Below are 24386 nucleotides of genomic sequence, written 5' to 3'. Positions count from 1 at the left end.
ATACCTCCCTTTTCTGAACCCTGTTTTCAGCATTCCCTTTGACTCTGTGAGTTAACCATTCAGCAGGATAGGGATTTTGTGGTAGTCTCCTCTGGGCTGTGGGCACTGACAGAGTGTGTGGTATTTCTAAGGCCCAAAAATCAAGGTTCTGGCAAGCTCTTCTCTGTTGGTCTGGGACTGATCACTTCCTGGGTTAGAAAGTCATCACCAGGAGGCCCCACTTAAATGTGACCCTGGTTTGACAGAGAGGTTATGAGTACTATCTCTGATTCAGTCAGCCCCTTACCAGCTTTATAATTCTGGGTGAGTCTCTTACCCCTTCTATGCTTCTGAACCCCACCTGCAAACTTCATAGTCTTATCTGAAGAGTAAATGAATCCATACATGAAAAACACTTAGAACAGTGTTTAGTACATAATAGGTGTTAGGTATTTAACTTGCTTCTTCTTCTTCTTCTTCTTCTTCTTCTTCTTCTTCTTCTTCTTGCTATTATTATTATTATTATACCCAGATGGGGTAATGCACAAAACCACTTAAATACATAACCCCAAAAGGGTCTCAGAAATGACAAAGATGAATCCTTAGGGGCTAGAGGAAGGCTATACTACCAGCAGGGGATGGAGATTTAGGAAATAATTAGAAACGAATAACTGAAATAACTTGAAGGCCCTGGAAAGATAGGAGAAAATGAGACATCTTAGGCCAAACCATGTGGACTTATGGACAAAAATTTTACCTTCCATCACCTAAGCCCAATGCAGGGGAAGCTGGCATACCCAGCTTTATGGGATCCCAGAAACCTGTATATCTATGTCTATCATCCCTCATGGATAAGATATAAAACAAAAGAAACACCAACTATCAGGATAGTCATGTCTAGGTGGAACCTCTGCCTGACCTGTCTCTTGTTGGGAGGAGAGTCACTCGAGCAGATTATAGATAGGGCTGTCAGCTGAGAGGGCTGAGAATCTGAGTCTTGCTAGTTTTCCATCTTTATCAGCCTTTTGCTAGACTGCCTCTGCGATTGATGTGTTTGCCTATTAACTTATTGCATGATCATTATGTATCAGGCACTGTTCCAAAGACTGAGGAAAGAACAGGAAAACAAAAGGATGATAATTCCTACCCAAATGAATCTTAAATCATGTAATATATCTAACATTAGCAGGTGCTAAGGGGAAAAATATACTGCAGGAAGGGCAAGGAGTTTGGGGATGGGGATGGGTAGGGATTATAAGTAAGTCAGTTAGAGAAAGACACATTGAGGTTAAATGAGAGTGAAGATTTGAAGGAGTTAGGGGGTGAATTTTGCAGGTATTGGAACAATAAAGTGACTCCCCCAGGTTAGGAGAATCCTAGGAGTGATTTGTTGGGGGCCTTTGTGGCTACTCTGTATATGGGGAGTTCAGTGCCTGGACTTAGTGGCTGCATTAAAACAAGGATCCAGTGGCAGAATTGTCTGCATAGGCCAACATGTCCAGACAATAATCTGTGAAATGGTGTCCCACTAAGGAACCCCTCCCAAACAGAAAGTGAAAAGGAATAAAGATGGGGAGGCTCTGACTGCTGCACACTCTTACTATAAGCATTGGAGTCTACTCTCCTGGACAACCACCCACAGATCAATGGCACCAGACAAAATCAGGAGACCCCAAGTTCTTCTGACCCACCTTGGTCACCACCTCACCTCACTTTCTCCTTTGCATCATTAAAACTCTCAGCCACATAATAGAGGGGCTGGAACTCTGTGACAGTGTACTCCTGGGTGGCTGTCTTCTCTAGCTCCAGGGGGAGGAGTTTTGGCTTGCCAGACAAGCAGTACTGCAGGTAGAAAGGGGAACGTATTCACAGGTAAGTCTGGGTCAGTTGTTCCTGTTGCCTCCATTGGCTATTTGTGTACCTTCTCCTATCGCATCCTGACTCCTTCCACACCCCCCACCAAATGCATTTAACTAAATTATTTCACATACACTAGATCCTACCCTCATAGCCCATCTTAAAACCTACAGTCCAGATAGAAAGGAGTAATTCCCTCTAGCCATGATCAAAAGAGGATGTAAGAGCCAACTACAAGGATTTACATACATCTGTATGCACAGGTCAGCCCTGGGATCTGGAGGCCCTTCTGTTTTGTAGACCTGTGTACTTGCAGTTCAACTTCTATATCTAACACCCAAAGTCTTGAACAAATCATAGCTGCTAAGGTACCAATTATTTGCGGATTAACCCCTAGGTTGAATCTCAAAATGGATATTAATGGGGTCATACCTGTAATTCACCAAAAGATGACAGGAGCCCAGCACCATATGCCTTTATGGAGTCTCCTTGTTTGCAGAGGCCAAACTCCACAGTAAACCAGTAAATCTGGAATGGAATGTGAAGTTGAGAGCACACCCCAAGGAAGCGAAAGGCAGCAGATGCCCCAGGGATAAGGACAGGACTGTCCAGGTGAGAGTTTGTCCAGGTCTCTTCTCTGAATCACCATGACTTGGGGTCACTTCTCTGTGTTCTATGTCTCACTCTATCCAGTCACTGCTTGAATCAAGAGTTGGCTGAAAGTAAGAAGTGATAGGAAGCAGAGAGGGAGTGCTAAGGAAGCCCAAGAAGATAGCACTAACAGGTAACTCTAAATGACAGGAAATCCTCAACCCCTTTTGCTTTGTTCTCTGTGGCATTAACTAGAATGAGATGTTCCATTTAGCTGGCCAGACTTATCATGCAATCCCATCAAGCTCAGTCATGGGAGGTAGGAGATTTGGTAGTGATAAAATCATTGACGGCATCCTGCCATCCATGCTAAAACCTGGGCGGGTTCTGATGTACTGCCAACAATTGCACTTATCCTCCTCAAATAACCAAGTCCTTTCTTTAAACAGCTCCCAGTCCAACATGTCCTAGATGCCTGGCCTGGGGAAGGTGATCCTGGAATTTTGGCATAACTTTACTGACCAGGGCCAAGAGAAACGTTGGGTCCAGTTAGCTGCTGCAGACAGTCATGGTCTTAGAGAATTAGGGATGGATTACTAGTTAAGTCTGTTTATTGCACGACAGAATGTGAATTTTGTAAGCTTAGTCCTTTGTAGACCTTAGTCTTACATAGACCTCCTCATGTACAGATGAGGTGTTTTCAGCCCAGGGAGGTCAAGCAATATACATCTAGTTACACAGCAAATCAAAGTCAGAGCAAGAGTCTAGAGCTATTCCCAGCCCAGTATATTCAATAGTAAGGTTTTTGTTTTTGTTTTTTGAGAATTTATGTTGGCGATAAGTACTCTTATCATTGTCATAACAGGTAACATAATGCTCTGAGTTCTGGCTTTGTTTTCTTCCTACAGATGAGAAGCTGCTTTTTGCATCTATATAGAATCTGACATTTAAAAATCCATGTTCACACACATGTAACTCTTCATACCATTATTATATACTTTTTACGTGGGCAGAATATAAACTAATGTAACCATTTTTAGAGATGAGGAAGCAAAAGCCACTTGCCCAGAGGCTCAGAGCAGCTGCTCAGTGAGAAAAAAACTTCTGGAAATTTTTGCTCTTTGGAAAAACTGAATTCATAAACTTCTAAACGGATATACATCAAATTGTAAGAAATGTGACTCAGATGTTGGGGAGGGATAAACTCATTGGAAAGGAGTCTGTAGGAAGAAAACCCCCTGCTGTGCAGAGTTGCTGATTCCACCCTTCAATCCATGACTGTCATCACATTCACTGGAGAGAGGGAAGTGTTTGATAAGACAAGGAAAGCCCACCTCCATTTCCACCTGTGTCTAGTAAAGGAAAAATCCAAATGCTGGCTCCAGGGCAAAAGAGGGGTATAAATATTTCCTCTTCAAAGCCATGAATCCAGGCCATTCCCCTTCCACATGCACACTTTATGCCCAAAGATTCTCAAGAGCTATCATTATAGCCCATTCGTGTTTAAGATACTTTGTTTAAAATTACATGTAAACATTTGCATGCAGCTGATTTCAAAATCAGACCATGAAGGAAAAATCAAAATATGAAATTTTACTTGTGTGAATGTAAGTCAGCACATTCTGATATGTCCCCCCAAATGACCTGGCTTTCAGGGAGGGATTGAAGCTTTGAAGACCCGAGGGCTCTAGCCTATAGCCTCTCACTATCCACCAGAGGCAGAAGGAACTTACTGTGGCGAGTTTCTCAATGTACTCATCAGGGGCACCCAGAGAGGCAAGGCCAATTTCCTGTAATTGTAAAGAAACAGAGTCACTGGCATGGCTGGGGTCTGCATAACTTAAAACTTCACCCTCAGCTCCCACCTTGCACTATAGCACAAGAAGGCGATGGGTGACCAGATGCCTTCAGAAGGGCCCAGATAGACCCTGATTATTCTATTAAGTCTTGTCTAGCCACACATCATAGATCCCTAGAGCAGGAAACCTTATTTCGTCACTTGGTCCTTTATATTTACTTTACAAATGAGAAAAGTGAGGCACAGAGAAGGGAGGTGACCTACTTAAGGTCACACAGTAGGTTATGTCTAAAGCTTCATTCCTTGATTCCAACTCAGTGGTTATTCTCCCACAGTTCAAGCAGAACATTCATGGAATACAAGATGAGTGTCTTAAGCAAGTATCCTCAAGACACCACAGAAGAATTACAGAGAAATGTTTGACATCCACCCATCTAGCTAGAGAGTCTGAAATGCTATGGACCACTTCTCATTCCAGTTCCAATTACAGGATTCCCTGAGTGGTCTCTTTGTCTTTGTCTCTTTTATAACATTTGCTCCAGCTTGCTTTGTATCAGACAGAGTATATATACACAAATAAATATATTTGCTTTCCCTACTATATGCATTCATTCATTCCAAAATGTTTACTGAATGTCTTCTATGTAGTTGTCAGTGTACAGAATCAAAAGAAATCCTAGACCTCATGGTGTTTACATTAAAGGCAGACAATAAATAATAAGCATATACATAGGTATATTAGAAGGAATATGTTATTTGAAAAGAAGAAACAAAAGAAGAAGGAGACAAGGATGAGTGGAAGTGCCAGGAGAACAGGAAGAGGCTGTAATTTTAAAAATAGTTTCAGAGCAAACGTCATTGAGAAGGTGATATTTGAACAAAGACTTGACGGAAGTGAGCTTATTGGCTCTGCTGACATGTGAGGGAACAGCGTTGTATAGATCACATGTATAGCCCATGAAAATGCTCTATAAGGAGGAGAAATGTCAGTAGGTTCAATTAACGGGGAGGGACCAGTATGGCTAGAACAGAATAAGGGTGGGGAGAGAGGCAGGTGGTATCAAAGAGGGATGTGGGGCTCAGTCATATACAAATTTTTTTGGCATTTTAGGGTTTAGGATTTTCTTTTCAGTGAAATGGTAGTCACTGCAAGGTTTTGAGCAAAAAAGCAGCAAGATCTGATTTACGTCATCCAAGATTTATTCTGGCAGCTATGTGAGAACAGATTGTAGGGGGTTGAGAGTAGGGCCTTAAGAAGCTACCACAGTCCCCAGGGTGAGAAACAATTATGGCTGAGACCAGCTTGACAGCAGTGGAAATGATGGACAATGGTCAGATTTTACACATATTTTGAAAGCAAAATACAATCAACTTTCAGAAAGATTGGTTATGGGTATTTGAGAGAGAAAGAAGCTAATAATGTCCCCTAAGTGCTTTTGGTTTGAGCAACTGAAAGGATAGAGTTATCATGAACTAACACAGGGAAGGCTGTGGTTGGAGAAGGTTTGGACAAGAAGATCAGGAATTCAGTTTTGGAGAGGATGAATATAGATGTCTAATAGATACCCAAGTGGAGAAACTGAATAGGTTCTTAGATACGTAAGTCTGAGTTTGGGGATTGAAGGTCTGGGCTAAAGATACAAATGTGCTTGTCATCGGGACAGAGATGATATTTAACGCAGGGAGTTTGGGTGAGATAGCCAAAAGAATTGAGGTAGACAGAGAAGGACTAAGGATTGGGCTTACTTTAGAGCAAGAGGCCACATGGTCTTCATCTCTGGGTCAAACTCAGAGCCTGGCTCATACTGCATGCTGAGAAAATGCTGAGGTAGAGTGAACTAAATTCAGACGGTTGGCTCTCCTTTCTTGTCCCTCTCCCCATCTCTGTCCACCCTTCCTGTCCAGACATGCCACAGTCTAACAGAAGTCACTAAAACAGTGCTCTGTTCTCATGGTCACCATTCTTTGTGAGCCCAAAGCTTGCCTTAAAAAGGGTCCCAAGATTTCCCTATGCTTAATCCCCATCTTTTCTTGCACTCTAGTGGGAAGCTAATCCTCCTTTTAGATCAAAAAGAATTTGCTCAGGGAACTTTCAAAATTACACCTCCCTTGGGACTGTCCAGGTATAAGTTGGAGCCATGTGACACTTATGGCCCAGTAGCATCTATCTGTTGACTCATGTAATTGTCCGCCCCTTTAGGGAACTCCCCCAAATGGAAATGGCTTAAGGAGGATTGTCACTTAACCTCTGACTGAGCAGAAGAGCTTCTGGTAGTGAGAATAAAAAGTTTCTCTAAAGAAATCACTGATTATTCTTTGGCCAGAGGAAGAAACCCCAGTTTTAAAGTTGTTCCAAGCAATCAGTGACATCTTGACAGCAGGAACCATTCTTCTGAACGTTAGCCAGTCAACAATAGCCTCAGTCAAATGGTGATACTTACAAGTTAAATTCAGCTAATCCCCACTCAACTCATAAAAGTCCAACAATCTCTAAACACCACAGTTCCCTAAACCCCACATAAAAGCAAGGTTTTGTTTGTTTGTTTCTTTGTTTCAGATATTAAGTGGTAACCTCTTCAATCAACAGTGAAACTATTTATTTCTTCCTGCTGAGGGAAAAGATATAAAATTCACACACAATCCCATTATTCTGAAATTCATGCTTGGTGCAGTATTTGCTTATGACTCATTCCATTTGATATTTATCCTTCCCTATGAGGAAGATTATTGGCAGTCAAAACTTTGTATTGATTTTCACTTGTGCAGACTGACACACATAGGTCACACAGCTGGTTGGTGGCAGGGTGGGATGTATGGGTGCATCATTCAACTTTCCCATGATCCCAGCTACCCAAACATGGCTTACCCTCTCAGTGCTCTGAAGGAATTACTAGGATTCTTTCTCTCATGTAAAAAGCTCACCACTGTGATAGAGGAATCAAGGCATAGTCTGTTGCTTTGATGATAATGGCAAGACATTTGGCACATCAGTTCTTGCCAAGTAGGAGCTGGGTTATTGGAACTGGATCCTCAGCAAATATTATCTTATTTAATTAAAGCATATACAAAAACAACTGCCTGACAAGGTTGGAAATGGCAAGGCCCTAAAGAGGAGGGGAAAAGTGCCAGGAGAACTTGGAAGAAGGTAAGGTTATTTCTCTGTGGGGATCAGGCAGGCTTTCTGGGATGAAATCTCACTAAACCTAGTGAGATTAGCAAATTCAGCAGCACATATATAATTCAGAGGATGAGTGGCTCACTACCCCCATGTTGTGATCCCTGGAATGAGTATTTAGCCATCTCCATGGGACCATATGCCCATCTCTGGTGGGATCACAGAATGGTATCTGGTTTCCACTCTTGCAGAGGACACAAGGGCCCCTCCATAGACTCAATTCACTTGAGCAATCTAGGTCTCAATCTTATAATTAAAAGGCCAAAAGCATCCATTCCTCACCTGGGAAAACTGAGCAAAGCTGCGATCTGAAAACAAGGGTACGTGTCCCAACAGTTCATGGCAGATGTCACTGAAAGAGAGAAAGCACAGAGCTTGAAGGTAAAGAGGGTTATAAGTCAAGTGAGACTCAGTTTTTCTACATGAAAAGTGGACAAAAGAAAGGAAGTGAGCCATTATCGTTTAAGACCTTATTCCCAACAATAAGTGGTATGTAAAGCTTGAGAAGAGATGAGGCAAGGTATAAAAGAAAAGGAGGAAGGAAAGAAAAGTAGGGGGCAAGTCAGAGAACAACAGCAAGAGGGTCTTAGGTGTACGCTCAGTAGGGTGTAGAACAGAAGAGCCAATATTCCTTTGGACTTTCTCCTATACACCTGCGCATGTTGTGGGTCATGAGCACTTCCTATCCCAAGTCTTCATCTTGGTATTGACATCCTGGGCATCTTGAGCAGATGAAATGTGCTCAGTTATTCCCCATAAGAAACAAAAATTAAATTAAAAATAGTGCTATTGTTTTCTTATTCTAAAGGGGGGAACAGTCATTCAGAGAAGAAAATTTACATTTATTTAATGCATTATGTGTCAGGTTCATGAGGAATAGGCCTTTTCTGATTTGTAGTTATAAACTTTGTGGACAGGCTGCTAACTTTTTGTATAAATTGAGTAAGTTCTTTTTGATTAAGAAGATGGCTAAATGCCAACATAAGGGACATGGTGGTCAGCCATTCTCTACCTTCAGACAAGACACATCTAGACATAAAAATATTAGAATCATCTAGAGGTATATTCTGGAGGTATTGAGATACTTTGGCCACCACTTGTTCCTGTTCTCATTGGGGACATCATAGTTTTGATTCTTAAAATCCCTTTGGAGCTTGACTGTGACTTCTTATTCTCATGACCCAGGGAGATCTGAATATGTGGCTCACAAGATGCCCAAATCTCCAATCAGTATGGTCTGTTGGACAGAGAAAATACCCAAGAGAAATGATCTCTCTCTTTGTGCTAACATCAAACCATCCAGAAAATGATCTGTAGATCAGCCCTTGATGAACCCAAACCTCATCCTGAAGCAGTGAGAAATGGCACTCACTGTTGTTGGATACTAGCAGCAGGAGCAGAACACTCACGGTTCAGGTGTATACATGGGTTTGGACCCATGTCTGATGTACTGAGTGCAGTGGAAGACTCGGAAGGCCAGGCCACCCAAGAAATCCCGGGAGGAAAGCAGGCCAGCCACAGGTCGGAGGCGGAATCCAGTGCAACCTGCAAAGCAGAGAAAGAAAACTCAAAGCCTGTCATGGCAGAGCCAGAGGCACCTGAAGACCCTTAGGTAGGAAAGTAATACTCCCAACTGTCTAGCAGCAGGGATATTGATGTCAAGTAGACTTGGGTTCACATCTCTGCACCTATATAGTTGGGCAATTTGGGTCATGCAACTTCATTTCTCTGAGCCTCATTTCCTCCTCTGCAAAATGTGGATAGATACTTCCTAGGGTTATTCCAAGAATCAAATAAACTAATAAATATAATGTACTTATCACAGAGCCTAGCACGCTGGAGCATTTAAAAAATTTACCTTTCATTATAGTTTATTAGGATGAAACATTTATTCCTTATTTCGCTTGTCTCTAGACTAGGGATGGAATTTTCATTCTACTTCCAGAAGGAAAGAGTATGAAAGGAACACTTCTAGCTTCTCTACTGACCTTCACACACTACACCCCAGAAAGAGCAAGGACTTCTCTGATTGGAACAGTTGGGAAGAGAAAGTGGATATTCTCTATTTGACCCCTTTGTTCCTTTCTCTCATAACTGTCTGCCCACAGAGGAGCACATTCTGGTCTGCCCTGGATCATGCAATAGAATATACACTTCACCAGTGTATATTCTGAAAAGGTTACATAATTCAGAGGTGAAATACTAGAAAATCCATTTTGTTTGTACATCCATACCACATTCTCTAAGTAGTTTTGTCAGTAATAAAGTTGATATTTTGATCCTCTCTCTGATTCTTATATCTGGCTCTCAGTTTGTTTCAAACTTGGAAGGAAAATAATAATCACGGTGATAATGGTGATGATGATGATAATGATGATGATGATGGTAGCTAACACTATATATACTGCGCACCGTATGTCAGACACCATATGCTCTAGACACTTTATAAACACTAACTAGTTCTCCTAATAACCCTATGAGGTAGATGTTCATATCATTTCTGCTTTACAGATGGCAAAGTTGAGAACAAAGAGTTAAAAAGTCTTGTCCAAGGCCTCAGCTACAGTCAGTCTGGCTTCAAAGTCTATTCCTTAGTTACTTCTCTATAACTCCCCAGCTGCTATTATTACTATTTTTATTATCTCACTATTGGCTATGGAAACATGGATAATTGGCCAGAGAATGTCTTTAATACCTCCTTGCCCCTGTGCCATGTTCCCTGGACATGTTCCCTGGCTAAAACTGACTCTGCTTGGCCTCTCATTCCCCTCTTTATCTGATAGGTAGAGACTTTCCAAATAGAAGGGACCTGAAATGTCATCCAGCCCATCCCCAATCTATCCCAGCTGCCACTTTTCTTCCTGCTACATAATATCCCTTGACCCTTGCCTCAGAGTCAACCATACCATCTCCACATAGCTCAGAGGCATAGAAGCTTCTTCATTTCTGTAAAGCTGTGGTCTGTCTTCCTACTTTCTTTAGTTCTACCTGACACATACTAGATGTTCAATCTGTATTAGTTGATAGTCTTATTTCAGTTTTGCTGAATTAATGCTTTCTGGCAGAAAAGAAAATACTTATCTCACTTGGAAATGGTGTGTAGAGACTAGTCATCCCAATAATGTATTTCCCCACAGAATTACTCAGATTCCAGTTCAGCCCAAATTCACTGAGCACTTATTGTATATGTAGCACCATGCTGGATGTTTTCACTTGCAATGTCTTATTTCATTCCCATAACTTCCCTAAGAGACAGTCTCCATTTGACAGATGACTAAACTGAGGCAGGTTACCCCAAATAGAGAGGGTCAAAGCAAGATCCATACCAGTTGGATGTACAGACTTAGAGTTAAGGGCTCTTGTCATTGCCACAAAGATCACATTTCTTACACAAATGCACATTGCAGCCATCTCACAACACAGCAGGAACTACAAGGGAGCCCTGTCTGGGCACCTGGGGCTTTGAGTATGGGAAAAAGTGCTTTTCAGAGACGTGGATATGGCAAAACCCATACAGGATGCCTTGTTTTGGATGACAGTGGATGAATGCAGAAGCTAACGGTGAGGCAGAACACAGCAGAGAAATGTTTCTCCGAGAATTAACCTGCATGCATTACCACAAACACACTCACACTGGCCTCGATTTACTTTCTTCCAAATCCCTTCACCGCCCTCCTCCCCTTTTGTCCCTAAAGTAGACTTACTCTGCAAAAATTGAGAAACCTCTTCCAGCTGCGGAATGTTATCTTCACGGAAGCCACAGTACTTTTCCAGAAGTGGGAAGATGTGATTGTGTTCATAGCAAGCATGGGTTTTATACAAGGACTTCAGGGTCCTGAATACCGTCCCCCATGTTTTCTTTTCTTCTTCCGTGTATTGCACTTGAGGGATGGGCTGACCACTAGAATACAGGCATGAAATATTTGTCTCCAGCAGAGCAAATATAAAAAAGAGGAAGAAGGAGCATTAGCAGAGAGAGACAGATACAGAGTCTGTGAGCTGCTGCCACCCGGGCTACAGGGGATTTCATAAGTTATTTGAAAGAGGAAAGCTCTATTTTATGATATAGGAAACATTCATGCAGTTTGGTTAAGCAATGATACAAGCTCTCAGCTCACCTGCACATCAAAGTTTGTTCTCACTTTGGAAACCACTTGGCCTTTCTGCTCCCCTATCTCTCCAATTATTTACCCAGAGTGGAAATTCACTTAACTGCAGGGACCCAGCAGGTAACATAAATGGGTAATGTAGCAGTTTTGGACAATAAGAGGGTGAGAGCCGAGACAACTGAAGAAGGCATCCTCTTTCTAAACAAAGGCATCCAAGTACAAATAAAGCAATATCATGTTTCGTACTGTGTCAACTAATGTAATTATATCTGTGGAATAAAGTAGATCTAATTTGTGGACCATGAGTTTGAGACTCTTTTTTGTGGACATGCACTTGCTGGATTTGATATTTCTGACCTTAGGAAACTAAAAAGGTATTTAAATGCAGGCTAGGTATAAGATCCACTTATGCAGCATTTCCATTATGACACATCAGAACTATAGGGAGCTGGTTAAAGTATGCGTGTTGGACCCTGCCCCATAGATCCTGAATCTTTTGGGGAGGGAAAGCCAAGGCATATATTCCAATAAGCTCCAGGGGACATAGTATAATTTGAGAGTCATTAGTTCAAACGATCTTTTTGAAAATTCTCTAAAAATGAGCTGTGTTCTTAACAGTAAAAACAAATGAAAAAAACAAAGCCTGACCTTAAAAACCAGTGACTGTTCTTTGCACCACAGGCCTGTTTCCTAACAGGGTACACAGTGTCTGGGGACAAGGCAGCACTATTTACTTCGGAATTATGGATCATTTTCAGGCTCCAAAGTAGGTTTCTCCTGCCCTTTCAGAGTTGTAGCTCATCCAAAGTCATTAAAGCAAAGACACTGTATGTTCCCCAGAAAGGTGGGCAGAGATTAGAGAAAAACGATAGAGTTTTGGTGAAGAATTGGAAATAGGACAACTTCAGAAGACTCTATAATGACCACTAGGGATTGTGAATAGAACATCAGGTAAGCTCCTGCCTGAGAATGCACCATTATTCTGGGCCATGAGCTAATGGAAGGAAAAAAAAGGCTCTGATCATGACTCTGATCAACTCAGAGATGGGTTCATTACTTGGCTCTGCCAGTTCCTAACTGGATAGCCTCTGGAAATTTAATAAACCTCTCTAAGCCTAGTCTGTGCAACTATTATATGGGTTAATAATAAGTAACTATTTGGACGGTATAAAAGAAAATTAAGTGAAAAACTGTGTATAAAGTACCTAATAATGGTGCTGACCAATAATACCACTGGATAATGGATGAGCATTATAACTGATTCTTATTTGAAAAGAAAGCTATTTGCTATTTTGTAACATATTTTTAAGAGATAACAACATCCTGAGTATTAAGATGTCTCCCTGGTTGGTATTTGCTGATCTAGAGGTTCAATATCCCTTCCCCATTCTTTCAGTAAAGCAGACTCCTCCCCTCCCAGTCTGAGATTCAGGTGGGAAGAAACTCTACCACTGCCACCTGGACATGTGACCAGGTCTGGCTAATTAGACTGTCTCCTTTCCCTGGTCCTAGAGACTGGCTGAGAGGTGGGCCCATATCCTAATCAGAGCCAGTGAGACTCAGTGAGAAAACCTGTGTGGACTTTTGTTGAAAAGAGCTAGAACCTCTGACTGAGTTGGGGTTTCAGCCTGGTGGCACTGGGCTCACCTCTAAGAGATATGAGACCAATGCCAGAGACTAAGGCCAAAGTAAAGGACTCCAGAGTCAGAGAGAGGGAAGGAAGTGTGTGGGACTCTGAGTGAGTTATTGCTACTTTCTGGGCCATATATACATTCAGTATAAAGACAATCAAATCTATCTTATAATGTTGTAATGGTAATCAAGTAGATCGTATCTGAAGTGTTACCTGGATATAGTAAATATTTCAGAATTTTTTTTTCTGTCTCTCACACACACATATACACTAACTTCCATGGTCTGCTTGGGAATTAAACACAACACATTTTATTTCATCTTCTATTTCCTTTATGAGACCTGAGGTTCTATAAGGTCCTTGGTCTTTGAAGAAATTGTCAATTATTTTTTACCAAATCATGATCTCATTAAGTAAAATAAACTAAGATATTTTTAGGAAGAGTGTCAATTTGTTTTGAAACAAAAAGGATATTTATAGCTAAGCCAATTAGAATCCTTCTTAAAAAAAGTTTTAAGTAGAAGACATTGTTTCTGAATTATTCTGCCAACCAAATATGGAATTCAAAATACTCCAAGACCTGGAATAGACTTCCCTCTCCTTGGTGTCTTATTTTACTCCAGGCCCTTCCTCCCACTCATGGAATTGTTAAAAGACAAATAATTTGGTGTCCCCAAACACAACTGTATCCCCCGCCTTTCTCTTTGGTTGTAAATTCTAACTCAATCTTTAATTCTCAGCCTAAACTTTACATCTGACAGACCAGTTCACTCAGTCTACATTTAAACTTCTAATGATATGGCCTCAAGACACCTGAGTTTTGACTTTGGTCAAAACTATCACATTTATTGCTACTATTGTCGTTGTCATCCCCATTGGTCCTCCAGAGGACATGGGCTCTATTGATCTTGCTCTTGGGTAGGCTCTGGAACTTAGTAGACATATTTTATGACCTGATCAATATCCTGTGATTCTATGACTAGTGATGCATGAGTCTGTGCTTTATTCCCTTTGTGGAATAATGATTGGGAAAGTTCCAGAAATCTTAATGTAGGGGCTATTGGCATAGAGGGTGGCAGACGCCAAAGAAGAGGGCCAAAGTTGAGTCCTGATAGACATTACAACTTCTGGAGTGGGATGAACAGGCCATGGAGAACTGAGTAGGAGCCTCAAAAAGTCAGGAGGGAAACCGGTAAAGAGTAGAATGCATTTGATACATTTGACTCTCATTATATATGTTAGTTATGTTACGCACAGTCATCATGAACTCTGAACATTGGACCACTAATCCAAAAGGAAACAATGACTAGAGTCCAATTAGCTTCTGGTCACATTTTAGTCAAATATTACTTTGTGTGAACTTTTATATAAAGAAATCTTATTTAATAAATATGGTTGAGTCATCAACATTGAACTCAACAGCCCTATAACTCGTGCCTGCAAGAGGCTTACTTAACATGTATTTTCTATACAAGGCACATCTCAGCCTTCTTGCACTTAGGAATCACACAAAGTATTTCACCTCCATTCTGGGGGGGGGGGCATTTTAAGCAGCAAAATTGCCAATGAAAAATATAAAAATTTGGCAAATGTGGATCTAATCTACATAGATCACAAAAACAGTGGTTGTTTACAGTTTAAGAGCTGAAATAAGAAGGTGGTGTCACCTTGTTCGACCTGGAAACTTGTTCAACAAGGCAACATAAATTTTTCCCCATTCTGTTCATGTCCTGGAATGATCACAGAAGTGCCACAAATGTTGATACTTGCTCAAATAAATGTAAGCAAGTAATCCTTGAATAATGAGAAGCCACTGTGCCAAATACTGAGCCAGGAGGCAATTTCAAAGAAGAAAAAAATGATAAACAGCATCAAACATTTAAAAAAGGGTAGGTAAAATGTATTGTGAAACAGGCTTTAAATTTGAGAACATATTCAACCCTACTAGCCACATGACCTTGGCCACATAACTTAAATATCTGAGATTCATCTGTAAAAATTGAGAAATTGACTAGAAGTTCTCTAACTTTCCTCAGAGAGCCAGCCATCCATGGACGGTTTTCAGCAATCCATTCTACTTACTTGATAAACATCCAGGATGGTGAAGCATTCAATCAATTCCATGCTTCTTCATTAGGTTTAACATTTTTATGTAAAGGAGGTTAGGGGATCAGTTTCTTCCTTCAAGTCCCAACAGCCAAGTAGTAACTGAATATACTTCCTAAGGAGCTCCTGGATTATATGGCAAGTTGTGATCTCCTGAATCTGAGAATCCTAGCACTCAGGGAAGAGGGTGAGAATGCTCTGGAGTTAAAGAAACCCGTATTCAAAACTGGATGATGCCACCTATGAGTTAAATGATCTTGGCAAGATACTTAACTGCATGGAGCACGCCAATGTGGAAAATAGGGAGTTATTATTAAGACTAGATGAAATCAAGAAATCATGGAGGCAAAGCATGTAGCAAAGCCCCAGACATAGCAAGGAAATCATAAATACAATGTATTTTTGTTGATTACCTGAAAAAGGGCTCGTGTCTGTCCCTGATTGATGGTGTTCACCTGTCAATACTAAAGCAAAGATAGGGACAGGGGCTGGCCATGTTCTGTGATTCCTGCTTGTCACAAGCCAAGGCCCAGAAGGGCCTAGATTTAACCAAAATCAGCAAAATTCTGGATCTTTACACTGCCAGGAATCATCCAGAGAAGGAAATTGTCTTATCTTCTCTGGAGGTCTTTCCATCAGGAAGGTCACTTTGTCTTCAGTAAACACAGCTCTATCTTCTTCTTTATCTGCCTCATATTTCATCAAAGCTGTTCAAGTACCATTCCGTTAGGGCTCTGGGGAACTTTTAAGCCTCTTCTTGAACCTGTCGTTTCTCATATCCTTAACTCAGGAATGGAGCTCAGGGCTTAGTCACTAAGTTCCTCATGGTAACATTTCTATAGTTCCGAAGGACTCAAAATAGCAAGAACAGTTCTCTTCCCAAATGACATCTTTGATATTTGCATTTTCCTTTGGCTAAAATAGGGTAGAATCCCAGACAGAAAAAAATAAACTCATCCAAAAATTGCCCTACGCAGCTGGGTCAGATCAGATAAAAGTAGAACACTGAGGCAGGGCTCATCTGAAACCTCAAATGATTCATTATTTCAGTAAAGCAGCCAATTCCTCCTTGAATGTAAATGATTCTCTTTTTCCTTCTTCCCCATTTAATGTGGAGAATACCAGAGGCTGTTTTATTCAGGGCTGAAGCCTTTTATAATTACCTCAGACATTAGTGCATAAGGAAGCAACAAAGCTGAGAGAGAGCTGGGCCCCTACTCAGTGGGTAATTTTGTTTTGTCTAGCAGCATTTTTTAAAAAAAAAAACATGTGTTATTAAAGGGAGGGTTTAAATACAGACACACACACACACATGAAAGACAGGACTCTCTATGTTAGTATTTTCCAAACTTGGGCGAGGAAAAAGTAAGCTAGGAGTGTGTTCCTCTCTCTTCCCCCAGACAAGCAAAGCAGACTTACTGTCGGTAGTTGTAGGCAATGTCAGCAAACTGTTTCCGTCTTGCTCGATACACAGGATCTTTAAAACCCTAGGAGAAAGGAGACACATGAATTCTCAAGGCTTGAGCAGAGAGGTCTGGCATATTTATGTATGACTCAAATGGGGGGGCTCATGAACTCTAACAGTCCAGGTCTCCTTCCTCAAATTATGCCTGGAAAATAAGTTTTCAGTGAAACCATGTTAGGCAACCTCTCCCACCAGGTATGAATGATACATTATTAGCAACACCTTCAAATCAGTGTGGGCCTCTCTGCTATGGAATTCCAAAGTGCTAATGGTATACAAAGTTACCAAAGTTTTTTTTTTTCTTTTCAGCATAACAGTATTCATTGTTTTTGCACCACACCCAATGCTCCATGCGATACGTGCTCTCCATAATACCCACCACCTCATTCCCCCAACCTCCCACCCCCCTCCCCTTCAAAACTCTCAGATTGTTTTTCAGAGTCCATATTCTCTCATGGTTCACCTCCCCTTCCAATTTCCCTCAACTCCCTTCTCCTCTCCATCTCCCCATGTCCTCCATGCTGTTTGTTATGCTCCACAAATAAGTGAAAACATATGATAATGGACTCTCTCTGCTTGACTTATTTCACTCAGCATAATCTCCTCCAGTCCCGTCCATGTTGTTACAAAAGTTGGGTATTCGTCCTTTTTGATGGAGGCATAATACTCCATAGTGTATATGGACCACATTTTCCTTATCCATTCGTCTGTTGAAGGGCATCTTGGTTCTTTCCACAGTTTGGCGACTGTGGCCATTGCTGCTATAAACACGGGGGTACAGATGGCCCTTCTTTTCACTACATCTGTATCTTTGGGGTAAATACCCAGTAGTGCAATGGCAGGGTCATAGGGAAGCTCTATTTTTAATTTCTTAAGGAATCTCCACACTGTTTTCCAAAGTGGCTGCACCAATTTGCATTCCCACCAACAGTGTAAGAGGGTTCCCCTTTCTCCACATCCCCTCCAACACATGTTGTTTCCTATCTTGCTAATTTGGGCCATTCTAACTGGTGTAAGGTGGTATCTCAATGTGGTTTTAATTTTAGTGATGATGAACATTTTTTCATGTGTCTGTCAGCCATTTGTATGTCTTCATTGGAGACGTGTCTGTTCATGTCTTCTGTCCATTTTTGATATGATTATCTGTTTTGTGTGTGTTGAGTTTGAGCAATCTATACTTTTAATGCCATTCTGATCAAAATTCCACCGGTATTTTTCAAAGAGCTGGAGCAAATAATCCTAAAATTTGTATGGAATCAGAAGAGACCCCGAATCGCTAGGGAAATGTTGAAAAACAAAAATAAAACTGGGGGCATCACGTTACCTGATTTCAAGCTTTACTACAAAGCTGTGGTCACCAAGACAGCATGGTACTGGGATAAAAACAGACACATAGACCAGTGGAACAGAGAAGAGAGCCCAGATATGGACCCTCAACTCTATGGTCAAATAATCTTCAACAAAACAGGCAAAAATATACAGTGGAAAAAAGACAGTCTCTTCAATAAATGGTGCTGGGAAAACTGGACAGCTATGTGTAGAAGAATGAAACTTGATGATTCTCTTATACCATACACAAAGATAAACTTGAAATGGTTAAAAGACCTCAACTGAGGCAGGAATCCATCAGAATCCTAGATAGTAACCTCTTCGACATCAGCCACAGCAACTTCTTTCAGGATATGTCTCCAAAGGCAAAGGAAACAAGAGTGAAAATGAACTTTTTGGGACTTCATCAAGATCAAAAGCTTCTTCATATCAGGGAGATCATATGGTAGTTGTCTTTCTCCGCTTGCAACATGGGGGCTTAAGTGGGTAGGAGAAGAATCAATGAAGCAAGATGGGATTGGGAGGGAGACAAACCATAAGTGACTCTTAATCTCACAAAACAAACTGAGAGTTGCTGCTATGAGGGGGGTTGGGAGAAGGGGGGTGGGGTTATGACCATTGGGGAGGGTATGTGCTTTGGTGAGTGCTGTGAAGTGTGTAAACCTGGCGATTCACAGACCTGTACCCCTGGGGATAAAAATATATGTTTATAAAAAATAAAAAATTAAAAAAAAAAAAAAAGCTTCTGAACAGCAAAGGAAACAGTCAACAAAACAAAGAGGCAACCCACGGAATGGGAGAAGATATTTGCAAATGACAGCACAGACAAAATGTTGATATCCAGGTGTACAAGTTTTTAAAAAATCTCATCTACAGCATTTCTAATTTACAAACTTGACTAATTAGGCAGATATCAGGAATGATGTCCATGATAGAAATATACAACATCCACTAAATTCCTAGCCAATGGTATGTGTCTAGAACTGCTTCCTTGCTTCTTTTTTTTTTTAAACAGTTATTTATTTATTTGAGAAAGAGAGAGAGACATAGATAGCAGAAGCAGGGAGAAAGGCAGAGGGAGAGGGAAAAGCTGGGAGTCCAACTCAGGGATCCATCCCAGGACCTGGAGACTATGACCTGAGCTGAAGGCAGATGTTTAACCACCTGAGTCACCCAGGAGCCCTTCCTGACTTCTTAATAAACAAACAGGCACATACTTGGTGCTGTTGCAATTTTTAAAAATGCTATTTATTAGTGCTTGCTACGTGCCTATCTATGTGAGCTAGGGACTCAATTATCTCTAAGTCTTACAAAATCTCGTAAGGTAGATCAGTATGATTATCCACATCCTTCTAGAACAAACAGTGGCTCAGGGGAAGAGGAGTCAAGCAAAGATGAGGCCAGGGTTGAATCACCCAGTTTCATGTTCTTTTCACTACACTTCAGTAATTGGTAACCTTTGTATTAAGGCAAGGGATCAACGGAGAAACCAATCCAATATGTAAAAATGAAGATAATCATTTCTCCTGAGACACACCTGCAGGCAGCCTTTCCCCCAACAATTCATAAGCAACATATTTCTAAACAGTAAAAGGTATCCAAGAGTGCTTTTCAGGGTTAGTACAACATATCCTTTAGTCAGAGGTAAGCCCAATTGATTGAAAGAGCCTTTTCCATGCACTTTTTTCTAGGATTTCTATGGTTTAACGTCTTGCATTTAAGTCTTTAATCCAGTTAAGTTAATTTTTGTGAGTGGTATAAGATAGGTATTTAACGTGTTGGAGAGGATGTGGAAAAAGGGAAACCCTCTTACACTGTTGGTGGGAATGCAAATTGGTGCAGCCACTTTGGAAAACAGTGTGGAGATTCCTTAAGAAATTAAAAATAGAGCTTCCCTATGACCCTGCCATTGCACTACTGGGTATTTACCCCAAAGATACAGATGTAGTGAAAAGAAGGGCCATCTGTACCCCCGTGTTTATAGCAGCAATGGCCACAGTCACCAAACTGTGGAAAGAACCAAGATGCCCTTCAACAGACGAATGGATAAGGAAAATGTGGTCCATATACACTATGGAGTATTATGCCTCCATCAGAAAGGATGAATACCCAACTTTTGTAGCAACATGGACGGGACTGGAAGAGATTATACTGAGTGAAATAAGTCAAGCAGAGAGAGTCCATTATCATATGGTTTCACTTATTTGTGGAGCATAACAAATAACATGGAGGACATGGGGAGATGGAGAGGAGAAGGGAGTTGAGGGAAATTGGAAGGGGAGGTGAACCATGAGAGGCTATGGACTCTGAAGAACAATCTGAGAGTTTTGAAGGGGCGGGAGGTGGGAGGTCCGGGGATCCAGGTGGTGGATATTATGGAGAGCCCATATTGCATGGAGAATTGGGTGTGGTGCATAAACAATGAATTCTGTTACGCTGAAAAGAAATTAAAAGAAAAAAGAAATCTAATAGAAAATGTGCTTATTGTTAAGACTAAAATGCTTATTTATACTGGTCAAGCCCCTCCTTTTTTGAATTAGTGTACTAGAGAAATAAAATAAGGGGTTGTTTGACATAAAAAAAAAAAAAGATAGGTATTTAACGTTGTCCTTTTTGCATGTGATCATCCAGTTTTCCCAACTCCAATTACTGAAGAGACCATCATCCTTTCCCCATCAAGTGTTCTTGGCTCCCTTGTCAAATATTAGTTGACTCCCTATGCATGGGTTTATTTCTGGGCTCTCCATTCTGTTCTATTGATTGGTCTGTATGTTTTTATGCCAATGCCACACTGTTTTTATTTCTATAGTTTTGAACTATAATTTAAACTCAGGAAGTGTGATACCTCCCTCTTTGTCCTTCTTTTTCAGGATTGCTCCTTCATGTTGGTTTTAGCAAAGATTTTTCTGGATATGATACCAAAAGCACAAGCAACAAGAACAAAAGTAAACAAACAGGACTCTATTAAACTAAATTCTTCAGCACAGCAAAAGAAACAACCAACAAAATAAAAAGGCAACCAATGGAATGGGAGAAAATTCTGCAAACCATACATCTAATAAGGGGTTAATACTTGAAATATATAAATAATTCATACAACTCAACCAAAAACTCTCAAAAACAAAATTTCCAAAAATAAAAAAAAACTCAGTGGAACTGAATAGATATTTTTCAAAAATGAAATACTCATAGCTAGCACTCAACACTAATCATCAGGGAAATGCAAATCAAAACCACAATGAGATATCACCTCACACCTGTCAGAATGGCTATCATCAAAAAGGCAGGAGATAACAAGTTTTGGCAAGGACATGGAAGAAAGCTGACCCTCATGTACTGTTGATGGGAATGTAAATTGGTGTAGCCACTATGGAAAACAGTATGGAGGTTCCTTAAAAAATTAAAAACAAAACTACCAATATGAGCCAGCCATCTCACTTCTGTATGTATCTAAAGGAAATTAAAAACAGATATTGAAGAGATATTTTCTCTCTCACTTTCACTACAGCATTTCTCACAAGCCAAGGCAGATGTTGATCAAAGGGTACAGACTTCCAGCTGCAAGACGAGTAACTTCTGGGAATCTAATGTATGCACAGTTACTATAATTAATAATACTGTATAATACACTTGAAATGTACTGAGAGTAGATTTTAAGTATTCTTATCTCTTGCACACACATGTATACACAAATATTAAGCATGTGAAGTAATCAAAGGCATTAACTAACCCTACTGTTATAAAACATTTTTCAATATATATGTGTATCAAATCATCATGTTATAACTTTAAACTTACACAATGTGATATGACAATTATATCTTAATAAATTTGGAAAGTGAAGCATTCTACAAAAAGAAAATGACTGTAATATGAATTTTACAAAGACAAGAGACTAGCATCATCACTATTGGATTTGCTTTGTTCCTTCCAAGCATTTTCCATAAACAATAACATCTGCCTCTTTAGCTTGCTCAGAGAGGACCCTGCTTCTCCCTCTGCCCATCGTCTTGCTTGAGCTCTCTCTCTGAAAAATAAATAAATAAAATAGATCGGAAGAGGCACGTTTATAGCAGCAATTCCCACAATAGCCAAACTATGGAAAGAACCTAAATGTTCATCAATAGATGAATGGATAAAGAAGATGTGATACACACACACACACACACACACACACACACACACAATGGAATACTATGCAGCCATCCAAAAACTGAAATCTGGCCATTTGCCACGATGTGGATGGAATTAGAAGATATTATGCTAAGTGAAATAAGTCAATCAGAGAAAGACAATTATCATATGAGGAGTTTGAGAGGCATGGTAGGGGGTTGTGGGCGGTAGGGAGGGAAAAAAATGAAACAAGTTGGGATCAGGGACGGGGACAAACTACAAGAGACTCTTAATCTCGTGAAACAAACTGAGAGTTGCTCGGGGGTGAGGGTGTAGGGCTAGGGTGGCTGGGCTACAGATATTAGGGAGGGTATGTGCTATGGTGAGTACTGTGAAATACGTAAGCTTGATGATTCACAGACCTGTACCCATGCAGCAAATAATACATTACATGTTAATTTAAAAAGATAAAAAAATCACATCCAAAAAGATAAAATCAATCAATCAATCAATCAGGGCCTGCCAGCATTTCCAAAGAACCACAGGTGTGTGTGGTGTGTGTGTGTGCATGTGTGTGCGTGTGTGTGTATGTGAGTGTATATGTGTGCATGCATGTGTGTATATATATATATAATCTGAGAATCTGTAGCACAGAGTCTGCCATATAGAAAGAACTACAAACAGCTGTTGAAAGACAGAAAGAAGGAAAGAAGAGGGAGGGAGAGAGGGATGAGCAGAGGGAAGGAAGAAAGAATCTCTTTGCTTATTAAGATACATTTTGAGAAAGAGAGAAATTTAAGTGTTTCATGTTGGAAAATCAAAATCGCCATAAACGTTTATTCCAAACCTATATCTCAAGATTCTATGATACAGTAACTACAAAGCATAGCTCTTCACGTATCCTCAGAATACTAAATGGTTTTGTATCATTCATTACAGGTAGGGAGGCTTAGGAATCTAAAAACTTAAAACTACCCTTGGTGCACTTCTGCTGGATGAAGGTAAGTTGCCTTGGGATGGTACAGTCAGGAAACTGGACACCGTGATCTGATTTCCAAGTACCACTAAACGCACCCCTTTAGGAACCTTCCTATCAGACTAAATGAAGGACAAATCTCCATACTTAAGACTCAAAATATAAACTTAATGCTTGCCAGTCATTAAGGTTTGATCATCACAGTTCTCCTCACCTACCAGGCTTATTTAATTGTCATTAATAAATGGCTCTCTCCAGCCCCTAAGTGTATACATCAATTTACATTCCCATCAACAGTACATGAGGGTTAGCTTTCTTCCATATCCTTGCCAAAACTTGTTATCTCCTGCCTTTTTGATTATAGCCATTCTGACAGGTGTGAGGTGATATCTCATTGTGGTTTTGATTTGCATTTCCCTGATGATTAGTGTTGAGTGCTAGCTATGAGTATTTCATTTTTGGAAAATATCTATTCAGTTCCACTGCTTATTTTCTTATTGGAATTTTTTGGTTGAGTTTGTATGAATTACTTATATATTTCAAGTATTAACCCCTTATGAGATGCATGGTTTGCAGGATTTTCTCCCATTCCATTTATTTAAAATTTAAAATCAATTAGTCAATATACAGTACATCATTAGTTTCAGGTGCAGAGTTCAGCAATTCATCAGTCAATGCACTTTGTCTAGATAGTTGAAAGATATTTCCATTAGGAGGAAAAAAAACCTTACTGCATATCCAGTAGGTGTCAACTCTGTGAAAGGGAATATACAAATGAAATAATGGAAAAAGTATACCAGAGTCTAACAAATGTTATGAAAATGAAAAACAGTAAGTGCGTTATTTTTCTATACTAATTATGTTTTGAAGTTTTGTAATGTAAGTGTAGATTTCTTTTGTAATTCGTAAAAAAGTAAGAGTATTACAAATCCAAGTCAAACCATTATGAAGTAACAGAAGATTCACACACTGAGTTATATCAACACACACACACACGTAGTATACCACATGGATCTTCCATAGGGAAATTTTCTGATGACAGTCCTTTCCAGCTCAAAGTATCTAAGAAGTTCATTATCGGTCTTCAAGAAGCCCCCACTGGCCAGGCTGCAAGGGCTTCTGTCCCTCAGTTACCAGTTAAAGAAAGCCGTGGCCTCGAAGTCCATGTCTTGGTGGTTTGGCTTTGTATCGGTTGGACTTCCAGATGACCACAGGGCCTCTGCAGCCATGCAGAGTACACTCTGAATTAAGTACA

General features: G+C 40.4%; 1 protein-coding gene across 1 annotated transcript in view; it reads right to left on the bottom strand.

Moving 5' to 3' along the window:
• The window catches only part of PAH (phenylalanine hydroxylase), a 73776-nt gene that overhangs the window by 5521 nt on the left and 43869 nt on the right, over window positions 1–24386 (bottom strand). Inside the window, exons 5-11 of the mRNA XM_004742996.3 lie at window positions 16668–16735; window positions 11105–11301; window positions 8810–8945; window positions 7683–7752; window positions 4161–4217; window positions 2269–2364; window positions 1688–1821 (exon numbers count right to left, since the gene is read on the bottom strand). Of these exons, the coding sequence (XP_004743053.1) occupies window positions 1688–1821; window positions 2269–2364; window positions 4161–4217; window positions 7683–7752; window positions 8810–8945; window positions 11105–11301; window positions 16668–16735 (758 nt within the window). The remainder of the gene's footprint in view (window positions 1–1687; window positions 1822–2268; window positions 2365–4160; window positions 4218–7682; window positions 7753–8809; window positions 8946–11104; window positions 11302–16667; window positions 16736–24386) is intronic.

Source organism: Mustela putorius, unplaced genomic scaffold, assembly GCF_011764305.1.
Source record: "Mustela putorius furo isolate JIRA1106 unplaced genomic scaffold, ASM1176430v1.1 tig00000788_pilon_pilon_pilon, whole genome shotgun sequence".
In the NCBI taxonomy this organism is placed as follows: Eukaryota; Metazoa; Chordata; class Mammalia; order Carnivora; family Mustelidae; genus Mustela; species Mustela putorius.
This window is presented reverse-complemented; position numbering and strand designations above follow the sequence as displayed.